This window comes from Cetorhinus maximus, chromosome 22 (assembly GCF_964194155.1).
Source record: "Cetorhinus maximus chromosome 22, sCetMax3.hap1.1, whole genome shotgun sequence".
Taxonomy (NCBI): domain Eukaryota; kingdom Metazoa; phylum Chordata; class Chondrichthyes; order Lamniformes; family Cetorhinidae; genus Cetorhinus; species Cetorhinus maximus.
The window spans coordinates 57,317,252-57,332,226 of record NC_135900.1 but is presented as its reverse complement, the minus strand read 5'-3'; the positions used below and the strand labels follow the sequence as shown (position 1 = coordinate 57,332,226).

Below are 14,975 nucleotides of genomic sequence, written 5' to 3'. Positions count from 1 at the left end.
AGAGAGGGGTCCTATTGAGCAACCCAGCTGGTGGGGAGGGGAATTTCTAATCCCAGAAGGTATATAATCCCTGCCCCGGGGTGAGGGTGTGCGTTCTGACCTCCCAAACCAAAGCATTTTATAAAAAATTTCCTTCCTTTGCTATAGTCTTTGAGTGTCATTTCAGTGAGTCCACCTGCTCGCACTATGCAAAGTCCCAGATAATATTCTCTCCCTTTTTGAAAAGAAAATAAAACAGCATTTATAATCTCAGATACTAACCCATCATTGTAATTAACTCATCATAACTTTTGTAACGACTAGGATTTATCTTTGCTATTGTTACCCATGTAGAGAAGTATTTGGTTGGTTTCACTTGTGCTTTTCCAACTGTAGCCCAAGCACTTAAAGTAAGACAAAAACAAAAATACCTGGAAAAACTCAGCAGGCCTGACAGCATCTGCGGAGAGGAACACAGTTAACGTTTCGAGTCCGTATGACTCTTCAACAGAAGGCTTCTCTCTTCCCAACTCCACATACCGTTTCAGTTCTGGAACTCCTGGGCTTTGATTCTTGAAAAACTAAGGTTGGCTTTTACATGAGGTATATGGAAAATTAGGGTTATTTTTAGGTCAAAAATCATGGGTTTGACTTCTATATGACTTCTACGGTAATCTGTTTTAGTGACAATGGTTGAAGGGTAAGTATTGGCCAGGATCGCAGTGAGAACTACATTTTGTGCTCAAATCGCTGTGGTGGGGTTTTAACGCACAACCTCCCAACTCAGACACAGGAATACTACCACTATGTATGGAGGTGGGGAATTCTGATGAGCGACAAGCACTGTCCCTCTGCCCCTAGCCACAAAATGTGGTTATTGGTGTTGCAAACATGAAATAAAACCTTTCAGATCTTAATTTGAACCATCACTATTGAGAGTGGTTTAGTGTGTATGGAAAATGTGAGAAAAAACGTTCAGCTGTGTAACCAACTTTAGGAAACTAGGTGGAAAACAGCAGATGGTACCTATTTGTATTTAACTCCCAGTTTCCTTAATGATAATCTGGTACACTAGCTCTCATCTAGTCTTAACTAATCAGATTCTGTATCATCTTCCCATGAATTTTCCTTGGAACATCCCTGATGGTTCAGTGAGATCATCCATGAGCAGCTTCACCACAACGATCAGGAAAATCCTATGTTCAAGAAGTGAGTTAGTTGATCTAAACGTGGTGCCAGTGGCACCTGTGACTCAGTGGTAGTATTACTGTGTCTGAGTTGGAAGGTTGTGTGTTAAAACCCCACCACAGTGATTTGAGCACAAAACCTAGTTCTCACTGCTATCCTGGCCAATACTTACCCTTCAACCATTGTCACTAAAACAGATTACCATAGAAGTCAATCCCATGATTTTTGACCTAAAAATAATCCTAATTTTCCATATACCTCATGTAAAAGTCAACCTTAGTTTTTCAAGAATCAAAGCGCAGGAGTTCCAGAACTGAAACGATATGTGGAGTTGGGAAGAGAGAAGCCTTACTTTAAGTACTTGGGCTACAGTTGGAAAAGCAGAAGTGAAACCAACCAAAAACTTCTCTAACACACTTCTCTACATGGGTAACAATAGCAAAAACAAGTCCTAGTCGTTATAAAAGTTACGACGAGTTAATTACAATGATGGGTTAGTAGCTGAGATTATAAATGCTGTTTTATTTTCTTTTTAAAAAGGGAGAGAATATTATCTGGGACTTTGCATAGTGCAAGAAGGTGCACTCACTGAAATATCACTCAGACTATAGCATAGGAAGGAAATATTTTATAAAATGCAGTAGAAATGCAGTTACACACTAGGTTTACTAAATAGTATATGGTTAAGAATATTGAGCAGAGGATCCATTGTGTTTGGAAAGTTTATTGAACAGACTTCAGCTCCCTTTTATAATGGGTTAAAAAGTATTTAAATTAATTTGGCAATACCTCAGCTTCTTAGCCACTAGAGGTCACCTTGCCCATTCAACGTGGCCCAGATCAAACTTACATGTCAACCCCTCAAAAACATTACCATGTAAAAGTCAATTTCTGTTGTAAAAAATTGGCCTCAAAAATTCGACTTTTACATGAGTATATATGTTATCTGGTCACTACTTCATTGCTGTTTATAGGAGTTTGCTGTGCACAAATTAGTTGTGTTTCCTACAATATAACAGTAACCACCTTTCAAAACTACTTCATTGGCTGTGAAGTGCTTTGGGATGCCCTGAGGTAATAAAAAGGTGCTATATAAATGCAAATTTTTCTTTCTTTCTCTACAACTGGTCTTAGAGCCCCTCAGTTAGGGTGGGGAAGATCTGCCAGGCTTCCTGCTCCTGACTGCTCATCTGGATGCTCGGTGAGGACAGCTAACGTTTGACTGTCATATCTGTTTGGTTGAAAGGTCCAATGACGCACACTTTCATAATATAGTTGCTTTGCTGAGGTAGTGGCAAGCACTCAAATATTCCATCAAAGAGTCAATATCTTGAGGAGGGCAGAAAATTGGCAAGGAAACAGTTTCCTTCAAAACTGTAAGAGTTACTATGGTTCATATAAGGTTAATACTGGGAGCTCCTATTCTAACCTCTTGTGCATCTATGATTTCAATCACTCCACCATTGGTGGCCAATGCCTTCAGTTGCCAAGGCTCTAAGATCTGGAATTCTCTCCCTAAACCTCTCCCCTCTCTACCTCTCTCTCCTCCTAAAGACATTCCTTAAAACCTGCTTCTTGAATCAAGCTATTTTGAATGTCCCTTTCTGTGGTCCGGTGTCAAATTTTGTTTAATAACATTCTTGTGGAACACCTTAGGACACTTTACTATGTTAAATAAAAGGTCCTGTTGTGCATTTTCGGTAATAATGCTCAGAATTTCACTATCGTATTTAATAACTCTCATCTAATTTATGATCAGTGTCCCTTAAAGTAGCAAAAATTTATTAGCAAAACTCAAATGTGCCTACTATTCTGAGGTTTTTCCTTTCCACTTAGTGAAGGTTTTCATAATGGCTTTTAAATACTTTTCTGTTTTGCAAAAGTTGCGTCCCAATCATTTAGCACACCTCCAACATTAAGTGAAGCATCATTGTCAATAGCTATTCCGTGCAGGCTAATAGAATTAACTTATACTGCAGCATTAAAATCAGGAATTGGGAACAATCTGTGTTTTAGAAAGCTTGCAGTACATTAGAAAAATAGATTGACAGAAGTTCTGTGTGAACTTTAACCTTTGCTACACACTTCCATTGAGATTCCATGTCTGAGAAATGAGCTATTAAGACCAATTTTGTATTGCAAACTATTCCTAATCCATATTCCATTTCTGAATTTGTTTGCTGAAATAATGAAAACTAAAAGCAAATGGAGGCTTGTTGACCTGCATGCATTATGCTGCCATTCTGTTGTTTCCAAGCTTTGGAGAGCAGTGGAGTGACTCAGGATTTGGAGGGGCTTTGTTTCACAGCGGGTTACTGGATGGGAGGATGACAGAATGGAACATGTTCAGCTTCCACTTTAAGGGCGTCTGAAAAGGGATTTACTTTACACTATGTACAAATGGCCAGAAAATCTTCAGGCAAAATTGCACCTCTTAACTAACAATGCCAGTGTAGAGCGGCCACTTCTTAGGAAAGGATAACAATTCAGCTTTCTTTTTCTTCAGCATGGATTACAGTCCCCTTTTGAATTGGGAGGAATGTTCCACAGTTTATTAGAACCTGCAGTCATTGATTACAAAACTGCATGTGAACACTTAAAGCAGAAAATTAAATGCAGCATGAAGTGAGATTCAGCCGGATAAACTCTAGCTAATTCGCGAGGGAAGAGTGCTTTTTCTTGTTTCTGTTCCTATATTCCAGTATGAAATGTGAGGCATAATTTCTAAATGAATACAATCAATAGGTTTCAAGTTGTATTGACATTTTAAAAGATGCTGCAATTAGGGGATTCAGCACTTGCTCATTTTATGCTTCTGTCACAGCAGAAGATTAGGCCCAGTTCAAAAAGAAAGATCAGTCTTCTTGTCCACTGAAGACCATATGTGGCCTATGCTCAAATTGCCCCTGATCTGCCTTGCATTTCAACCTGACACCAACTAAGTTCCATCTTAATGTCCACGTAACAAATGTTAGTGAGGCACTTTAGTCAATATGATCTACACAGGCATCAGTGCATATGTTAACATTCATGCCATTGTGATATGTATGAGGGAAGGAGCTAGTTAAACTGTGTTTCATGTAAAGCGATGTGAACTTGGACTTGGTAGTATCCTTTCTTTCAACTTTATAATTGCCCTTAGAGCACCAAAATGGCGTCCATGGGACATGCACACGCTTATGACATGAAGCACACGGGAGGCCATTTTGGTAGAGGGATTTGAGTGAGTACTTAATATCCACTGGAAATATGGCGAGCAAGCAAATCATGATGTCAATCAGCATGCAAAGTTGATTTGATGCCAGCACTGTCATTTTGGAGCTCCATGCTCCTGCTGTTGTCCTCTCATAACCTCGCACAGCTGGCCATGCATTAAGCAGCAGGAAGGATTCCCACCTGCTAAAATTTGGAACATCAATTCCTTTCAGGTTATTTGTTGGTTGATTTCTTCTGGTTGTTGCTACATTTTTAGTGCTTTTCAAAGTTGTTTCAAGTTTCAGAAGTCCACAGGGAGTGTTGTGGCACATGCTGAAGGGCTTCATTTGCTGATTTCAAGGCTTCTGCACAAACAAGTTGCTCCCAGTCATGGGGCCAACAGCAGTCCCTCATCTTGGATTTGAACATAACTGGGAGAAGAAGCAGAGGCCACACAGAACAGGACAAATATCTAGGGTATCTGAAAAAGGAAAAGGATAAAGTTGTGGTGAGGGAAAAGGAGAAGGTAAAAAGCACATGCTTACACCATAAACAGCTTGTAAATCAGAACAAAATGTGGAAAGAGGGGAAGTGGAATGTGAGTAGGAGGGTTAGGTATGAAGATACCATCATTTTTAATGGTTTCAGCCCCGCCACTAGCCATGGCCTCAGCAATGGCCTTTCCCATAATGGCCAGCACTATCTCCTGCACGGGGATTGGAATATGCAGATACACCCCTCCGCCTCTGGTTAATTCCTGCTACCTCCAGTTGGGTGGCGCCATCTCCTGCAAGCGAGAGAAAGGACAGTGTGTCAGTGTCTATCATACAATATGTTTGAATGATGTGGCTGTCATGGTTGAATAACTGGCAGTGTATGCAAGCTTTGAGTTGTGAATGTAAGGCTTCCAACAGCAATAAGTGTGTGAGGGTGAGGTGAAGTGTTAGAACATAAAAATTAGGAGCAGGAATAAGCCACTCAGCCCCCCGAACCTGCTCCACCATTTAATAAGATCATGGCTGATCTAATTTTAACCTCAACTTCACATTCCTGCCAACCTCCGATAACCTTTCACCTCCGTGCTTATCAAGAATCCATCTATTCCTTCCTTAAAGATGTTCAAAGACTCAGTCTCAACCATCTTTTGAGGAAGAGAATTCCAAAGTCTCACAACTCTCTGAAAGAAATTTTTTTTCTTCATCTCTGGCCTAAATGGGTGACTCCTTATTTTGGCCCCTAGTTCTAGATTCTGCCACATCCTTTTCACATCCACCCTGTCAGGTCCTCTCAGGATCTTATATGCGGAGGCAGTGGAGTAGTGGTTTTGTCACTGGACTAGTAATCCAGAGACTCAGGTTAATAATCTGGGGTTTGAATCCCACTATGGCAGATGGTGGAATTTAAATTCAATAAAAATCTGGAATTCAAAAGTCTAATGATGATCATGAAAGCATTGTCGATTGTCTTAAAAACTCATCTGGTTCACTAATGCCCTTTAAGGAAGGAAATCTGCTGCCCTTACCTGGTCTGGCCTACATGTGACTCTTAAATGCCTGGAACCTACACTGCAGTGGTTCACCATCACCTTCTTGAGGGCAATTGGGGATGGGCAATAAATGCTAGCCTAGCCAGCAGGGATGCCCACATCCTATGAATGAATTTTTAAAAATGTTTCAATCAAGCCACATCTTAATCTTCTGAACTCAAGCGGATACAAGCCTAGCCTGTCTAGCCTTTCCTCATAACCCACCCATTTCAGGATTAATCTAGTAAACCCTCTCTGAACTGCTTCCAATGCTTATATAAGTAGTACCCAGGTGTGGCCTCACCAATGCCCTGTATAACTGAAGCATGACCTCCCTATTCTTCTATTCAATTCCTCTTGCAATATATGATAACATTCTTTGCTAATTACTTGCTGCACCTGCATACTAACATTTTGTGATTCATGCATTCAGATACCCGGATCCCTCTGCATCTCAGAGCTCTGCAATCTCTCACCATTTAGATAATATGCTTTTTTATTTTTCCTGACAAAATGGACAACCTCACATTTTCCCACGTTATACTCCATTTGCCAGATCTTTGCCCCACTCACCTAATCTATTTATATCTATTTGTAGCCTCCTTATGTCCTCTGCACAACTTACTTTCTTACCTATCTTTGTATCATCAGCAAATTTAGCAACCATCCCATTGGTCCTTTCATCCAAATCATTTCTATAAATTGTGAAAAGTTGAGGCCCCAGCACTGATCCCTGTGGTACACCACTCGTCATCCAGGAAAATGACCCATTTTTGCCTACGCTCTGTTTCCTGTTAGCTAGCTAATCTTCTATCCATGTCAATATATTACCCCCTACACCATGTGCTTTTATTTTCTGCAATAACCTTTGATGAGGCACCTTATCAATGCTTTCTGAAAATCTAAGTACAGTACATCCACTGGATCCCCATTATCCACAGCACCTGTTACTTCTTCAAAGAACTCCAATAAATTGGTTAAACATGATTTCCCTTTCACAAAACCATGTTGTCTCTGCCTGAATACCTTGAATTTATGTAAGTGCCCTGTTATAACATCTTTAATAATAGCTTCTAACATTTTCCCTATGACAGATATTAAGCTAATTGGCCTGTAGTTTCCTGATTTCTGTCTCCTTCCCTTTTTGAATAAAGGAGTTACAGTAGCTATTTTCCAATCTAATGGAACCTTCCCTGAATCTAGTGAATTTTGGAAAATTAAAACCCACGCATCACCTGTCTCACTAGTCATTCCTATTAAGACCCTAGGATGAAGTCCATCAGGACCTGCGGACTTGTCAGCCCACAGCTCCAACAATTTGCTAAGTACCGCTTCCCTAGTGATGGTAATTTTCTTGAGTTCCTCCGTCTTTTCCAATTCCTGAAGACCAATTCAAAATATCTGTTCACTTCATCTGCCATCTCCTTATTTTCCATTATTAATCCCCCAGACTTACTTTCTACAGGATCAATGCTCACTTTTAGCTATTTTCTTTTTAAAATAACTATAGAAACTCTTGACTATCTGTCTTTATATTTATTTTTAGCTTTCTCTTGTGCTCTAATTTTTCCATCCTTATTAATCTTTTAATCATTTTTTTGTTGTTTTTTATACTCTGTCCAATCTTCTGACCTGCCACCCATCTTTGCGCAAGTATAAGCTTTTTCTTTAAGTTTGATTCTATCTTTAACTTTTTTAGTTAACCACAGATGGTGGGTCCTCCCCTTGAAATTTTTATTTCTCATTGGAATGTATCTATTCTTATGTATTCTGAAATATTCCCTTAATGTCTGCCACTGCATCTCTATTGACCTATCCCTTAACCTAAATTGCCACTTCACTTTAGCTAGCTCTGCTTTCATGCCCTCATAATTGCCCTTATTTAAGTTTAAAATACTAATCTCAGACCCACTGTTGTCTCCCTCAAACTGAATGTAAAATTCAATCATATTATGATCACTGCAACTAGGGGCACCTTCACTATGAGGTCATTAATCCTATCTCATTGCACAATACCAGGTCTAGTATAGCCTGCTTCCTGAACAGAACATGCTGATCTAATAAATTATCCCGAAAACATTCTATGAATTTGTCATCTATGCTACCTTTGCCCATCTGATTCTCACAGTCTATATATAGATTAGGATATTGCATTTGGAAGATGGAATATAATGTGAATAAGTGTGAAGTTATCCACTTTGGTAGAAAAAACAGAAAAGCAGAATATTTCTTAAATGGTGAGATGTTGGGAAGTGTTGGTGTTCAAAGGGACCTGGGTGTCCGTGTTTATGAGTCATTAAAACCTAGCCAGTAGGTACAACAAGCAATTAGGAAGGCAAATGGTATGTTGGCCTTCATAGCAATGGGATTTGAGTACAGGAGTAAAGATGTTTTGCTTGGTGAGACTGCACCTAGAGTATTGTGTACAGTTTTGGTCTCCTTATCTAAGGAAGGATATACTTGCCATAAAGGGAGTGCAACAGAGGTTCACCAGACTAATCCCTGGGATGGCAAGATTGTCTTATAAGGAGAGATGGATGAAACTGAGCCTGTATTTCCTAGAGGTTTGAAGAATAAGAGGTGATCTCATTGAAACTTACAAAATTCTTACATGGATTGACAGAGTAGATGTGGGTAGGATGTTTCCCTTGGCTGGTGAGTCTAGAACCAGAGGGCATAGTTTCAGAATAAGGGGCAGGCCATTTAGGACTGAGATGAGGAGGAATTTCTTCACTCAGAAGGTGGTGAAACTTTGGAATTCTCTATCCCCAAAGGCCAGTGGAAGCTCAGTCATTGACCATGTTCAAGACAGAGATAAATAGTTTTCTAGATACTAATAACATCAATGGGTATGTGGGTAGCATGGGAAAATGGCACAGAGGTAGATGATCAGCCATGATCTAATTGAATAGCGGAACCGACTCAACGGGCTGAATGGCCTACACCTGCTTCTGTGTTCCTTCCTATGTTCCAATGAGTCGTGACTGGTAGAGATTGTTGTGGTTCAGTCATGGGGATTTGGTAAATTGAGCAGTGCCTGAGGCTAGGTGGTGCAATTAGTGGAATATGGTGTTTGAAGATGCTTACACTGGGTTTGACCACTCGTGAATCATTAAACTTCTTGTGACACTGCATCCAGGTTCATGGAGCTAATTTCCTGGCATTGACCTCCATGGTTCAGTTCCCACTACCGACTTTCCGTGTGTCTTGGGGGCCTCCTGGCCCCCTGAAAATACAGGGCATCTTCCCTCCTTTCCACCTCCTCCACCAAGGGCTCCAGTGCAGTGTTTGAAAACACTCTCCCTTTGAGAGATGCAGGTTAGCTTTAGGTAGTGCTGGCAAGTAATGATAGTGGGACTCCTGCTGATGCATGAGGACAATCAATAGCATGGTTAGCACTGGTTGCATGCAGCAATCATGATAATGAGTAGGCAGCGCAAAGATGGCATCAATTGAGTGCAGGCAGTCATACATTGCCACAGAGGCTATCCGGTTTAGGTGGCATGGGGACTTAAGTTCAAGTGATTGCATTTCATTTTTTAAAAATGTGTCCTTTCCAGAGAATGTAAGCAATTGATTACTATCTGCCACTCTTTCCAATGAGTGGATAGGTGGGCGAGTAGGTAGGTGGGTGAGTGAGAAGGTGGGTTAAATGGTCAAGTGTGTAAGTTATAAACAGTTGGGTGGGTGTGTAGGTGGATGAGTCGGGTTGGGTCAGGGGTTGTCAGGTGGGGTCAGGGCTAGTAGTCAGGTGATCAGGAAGGTGGACGTTAGATGGGTGGTTGTGGGGGGGCAGTCAGGTCCAGTTGGGAGTTAGTTGGTTAGTCAGGTGGTCGAGGGAGGGTGTGGGGGTAGTCGGGTTGGGTCGGGGGGTAGTCAGGTATGGTCACAGCATTAGCCGGGTAGTCAGGTGGTTGTGGGGTAGTGCCCATTTGAGCAGATGGTAGTCATTGTATGTGCTCCATCAACTTACAATTCCTTGAACCTATGGCAACATTTTTGCCCCAATATGGGGGTGAGAATGGGGTCAGGCAAAAGCAAAAATTCAAGGGCAGAATTTGACGTCCCATGGGTGGGAGCACGCCCAACCCAATCGGACGTAAAATCGCATGAGAAGTCGTCGGGTGAGTGTCCCAACATCATCCCACACTCTTGTGATATTTCGCTCGGCGGGGACGCACATAAGTCAAAAGTGCGCCCGCCGACAATTAAGAGGGCAATTAAGCCCATTAACGGTGCAATTGTCTCTGATTTTTCATGGCCCATCCAACCTTACAGTTGGCAGACGGGCAAATCAGCCAGGCGGCCTTTACATTTTTCATCAAACCTCATCCAAAGGCGGGATGAGGGTTCTGTCATTAAGTAAAATAAAAATAAAAATATGTGGGCAGCATTTTTACCAGCTATATGTTCAGGTGCCTGATTGTGATGTTGGACATTTTTTTCTGATTTTCAATCATGGTTTTCATGTCTGCAGCTCCCTGAGGTCTCCAGGAAGCTTTCTCTCAGCACTCGCCCATGTACGCATTGACATCATCGCCCGCCCTCCTCCTGTCCCCACCCCGGCAGCGCTGATCAGTTGGGGGGTGATCGCGGTTAGCGGTCTGTTTCCCGGCCGATCCCGGGCCCACCGATCGTGCCCACCTGCCGAGCTGAAAATTCAAGCCCGTGTGTTTGCTGGCACCATTCCATTCCAGAGCCATTTTGCTGGAGGTGGGATCAAGGGTGGAAGGGTTACCCATCTGAAAGGGGCAGGTAGCTTATTAAACTTCTTTAAAAGACAAATTAAGGACATGGATCAGAGGCCAACTGGAATTTTCTAGTCGACCTACGGGCATTGGTGGCATGGAAGCTACAAGAAGATGGCCTCCCAGCATCAGAACTTTGAGACCCCGCATCCCCACAACCCCCCCACCCCTCTTGTCCCTTGTCACTGCTGTGACCACAGACAGTTGAAAGGATTTCCCCTTCACAATGGTGACCTAACTATTTTGTCCATTTTCTATTTCAGTTTTTCACAGTTGCTGAGATGGTGCCTCAAAGTGGAGATGCCCTCTCTCTGCCTTATCCGCGACTGCAGACTGCAGCTCATTCCATGCAGGAGGGTCTCCTATTGGCCCTCCAGCATCGAGAGCCTACCCAGCAAATTTAAACAGAACACGAGTATACCCTCTGGCATGCCAATCATGGCAAAAATCACTGCACCTAACTGCTCCAGAAACAGTGCTGGGTCACATATGATCTGACCTCCGGGTCTGAACACAAAGTCCTGCTGTATATCTCTGAACAATATTGAATAAGATAAGGAGCAGACCTTTGAACTAAAGAAGAGCCAGCCATGAAATAACAAACTTTTGACTGTCTTTCAGGGAGCAATCCTTACTCAAAACAGCAGTGAGGGAGTAGGGAAAGATGAAACCAAAGGCTTTCCCCAAGCTAAATGACTAGTACCATTCTACACTTGTATGTCTTGTCCCCTTTTTCACTCAATCACAAACATATTCACAAAAGTATTACATTTAATATCTCATGAGCTCCATTTGAAGATATTACTTTTTCATCCTAGCCCTGGAATAGCTGTTTGCAAGCGGGCAAAAACATCGGTATATTACTTGTTTTTTTATCACAAATAAGGGCAAATTTATTTCCGGAAGTAAATGTCAACAATCTCCTTGCTGCATCTGTACATTGCTAATCAACTAATATTACAGATTTCCCCAATGGTAGCCTGAAAGATTTTATTATGGTTGTCACAGTGACACAGAGGAACTCCCTCAGTTTCCAAGGCAGTTCACAGAGCCTCTTTTCTCTTTTTGCAACCCTGTCCATCCCTGTGTCCATCTGCCTGGCCTCTTCACTTTATGCTGGAAGTCTCCTCCCTCACACCCTTCAATTAAATAGGCAAAAGAATATTGGGGAATTTTTTAACTTTGCTTTTTTGATCAGGAGCCTTGCTTACTGAGAGTGCAAATTGCAAATCTCAACTGCCATGCCCATTATTTTCTGATCAAAACTGTTGGAAGATTGTGGGGAGTAACTACCCAAATTTCTGATAATGTTGCCAGCTCTGTTAGTGAGCGAAGCTTCTTCACGGAATCCAAGAAAGTGTAAGGTTACGTATACCTTTGGTGGCATATCTCATCAGTGAGCTCCTGTTTCTACTTCCAAGATTTGAAAGGGTATCTTACTTTCTCTTTTTCAGACCAGATGGAATTGGAACTGTAACAGTTGAAGAAAAAGAAAGATTTAATGAGATTAAAGAAAGACTTCTGTGCCTCCTTGAAAATCAGATCACCCACTTCAGGTAATCTATTTTTTGCCTGTTTGGCATTAAAAAAAAAAAATTCATTATTGTGCTGTTCTCATATCTGAATCCATAAACCTCGATTTTAACTCTGAACACGTTTGAGACAGGCACGGTTCCAGGGGCGGAGTAGCACACAAGTTCTTTGTCATGGACCCCAGGCCACTTTAACTCCCGAGCTTAATTTAAATCTGTCTGCCCAAAGCCAGCCGGAATGACATCCGGGCTATTGGGCGGGAGTGGGAATTGGGGCAGGATCCAAGGGAACTGGGTCCCTGGCATAAGGTAAGTGTTTTGGGGATGGGGTGGGGGTTGAGTGGTGCAGAGCCAATTCTGATTAGGTGAGAAGGGAGGGGGAGAGGCAAGATCACAGCACGAAAATCCCAAGGATTCCATGTGGGCCCCGGAACACAACCTGGCCTATGGAATCCTTCCAAAAATTACAAAAATGTCATTTAATTGAGCTAGTTCTTGCCACTTTACTGCCTGACTTTTCACTGCGGCTTTGGCACAGTGAGAATTGTTATGATGTGGCAGGTGATATGTGCCAGGCCAGACCGAATCCACAAGGAAAACTTGGTCATGCTACCACAACAGTTTTGCAATTTGTATTTATTACAAGAAGATTTGTGCACTGAATTCAGAAGTGGTAAGTCCACCAACACAGCACTAGACACAGCAGACTTTGCAAAAGGGGCTGGAGGCTTTTCCCCAAGGCTGCTTTACATGGTGTACCTTTCAAGATGTTACACGGCCACCCCATTTTAACCTTCCATCCTTCTTTATATATGTTTCTCTCTCTTTAATGTGTAAAATCCCATTGTTCTACATGCCTTCGGAAATTTACTTTGCCTATTAAAATCTTTCATGTTGCCAATATGGTCAGTACCTTTGGGAAAAATAAACATACTGCTTGGCCTCGCTTGCCTTGTCGTAAACACCTTACCATCCCTTTGAAAATTAAAACAACTCCCCAATTATTTTAAAATGCAAATTTCATTCACACCTTATCTACTGACACGTGAACTCTGGGGGCAGAGTTTTTTGCTGAGCGGGCGGGCGCGCGCCCAACCAGCTCGAGCATGAAATAGCGCGCGATGATGTCAGGCGAGCGTCCCAGCGTCATCTCGTACTCGCACGACATTTGATTGACGAGCATGCGCTAAACTCGGAAGCGCACCTGCCAACAATTAAGAGGGCAATTAAGCCCATTAACGGCACAATTAACAAAGATTTTCATTGCCTGGCCAACATTACAGTTGGCGGGCAGGCGGGCGATTCAGCCAGGCGGCCTTTGAATTTTTCAGGAAAGCTCATCCACAAGCGGGTTGAGGTTTCCATGATAAATTAAAATTAAAATAAATTTCTGTGGACAGCATTTTCATTACCTACGTTTTCAAGTGACTGATTACCAAACTTTGGACACTTTCCTCCGGTTTCTGTGACCTTAATTTTAGGTTGTTCAGGTCTTCAGCTCCCTGAGGCAGCTCTCTGCCTTCAGGGAGCTTTCTGTGAGCGCTCACCCGCACCCACGCTGACTTCAGCGCTTGCCCTCCACCCCCCACCCCAGCAGCACTGAGCCTTTCAGCGTGCGCTTCATGCCGGCTAGCCGTTAATTGGCCAGCCAGCGTGAATTTGCGTTCAGGGCCCAATTGTGGTTGGCGGTCCGTTCCCCAGCCGATCCTGGACCCGCCAACCATGCCCGCCCGCTGAACTGAAAATTCTGCTCTAGCTCATCATTAGCATTTCAAATACCGTTTTTGCACCTGACTCTTCTGATAATTTCAACCTTGCTGCCTATCTGACTCTAATTCAACTAAATCAGACACCCAGATAGAACCATCTACATTCACAGCCATAAACCTGCCTTACAATATCCCACAATACTATTATGAAAAACATGGTAGTTTTGTAACAGAATCACCAGGGACGTTATGTTAACGCTATGGTTTGATGCAGTGCCCACCGGCAGTTGGCCTCCTTATTGCAGGAACCCTGACAGCTATGGACGGATGGTCGGTGAAGGCGGTGGTGGGGGGATAGTAGATAGTGCAGTTATGTTTCAGTCGAGAGCTTAGGTGGCTTTCAAAGAAAGATGTTACTTGATCCTATTTTCGCAAGTCATAACATAATTTCCACTCATCACGTTTTGGACCAGGCAAAGTCATTTTGGAATGTTTTTTAATTCTTTCATGGGACATGACCATCGCTGGCTAGGCCAACATTTTTATTGCCCATCCTTAATTGCCCTTGAGAAGCTGATGGTGAGCGACCTTCTTGAGCCACTGCTTTCCATGTGGTTAGATACACCCACAGTGCTGTTGGGGAGGGAGTACCAGGATTTTGACCCAGTGATAGTGAAGGAATAGTGATATATTTCCAAGTCAGGATGGGATGTGACTTGGAGGGGAACTTGCAGGTGATGATGTTCCCATGTGTCTGCTGCCCTTGTCCTACTAGATGGTAGTAGTCATGGGTTTGGAAGGTGCTGTTGAAGGAGCCTTAGCAACTTGCTGCAGTGCATCTTGCAGATGGTACACGTTACTGCCACTGTGCATCAGTGGTGAAGGGAGTGGATGTTGAAGCTGGTGGATGGTGTGCCAATCAAGTGAGCTGCTTTGTCCTGGATGGTGTTGAGCTTCTTGAATGCCGTTGGAGCTGCACTCATCCAGGCAAGTGGGGAATATTCCATCACACTCCTGACTTGTGCCTGGTATGGTGGACGGGCTTTGGGGAGTCAGGAAGTGAGTAACCCGCCACAGAATTCCCAGCCTCTGACCTGCT

General features: G+C 42.7%; 1 protein-coding gene across 3 annotated transcripts in view; it reads left to right on the top strand.

Annotated features, from left to right (window-relative positions):
- The window catches only part of cadps2 (Ca++-dependent secretion activator 2), a 782,646-nt gene that overhangs the window by 578,881 nt on the left and 188,790 nt on the right, over positions 1-14,975 (top strand). For 2 of the 3 annotated variants that reach the window (XM_078568372.1, XM_078568373.1), the window contains exon 14: positions 12,090-12,191. The exons of the other annotated variant lie outside the window; for it this stretch is intronic. In XM_078568372.1, coding sequence (XP_078424498.1) covers positions 12,090-12,191 — 102 coding nt within the window. The remainder of the gene's footprint in view (positions 1-12,089; positions 12,192-14,975) is intronic. 3 annotated transcript variants of the gene reach the window in all.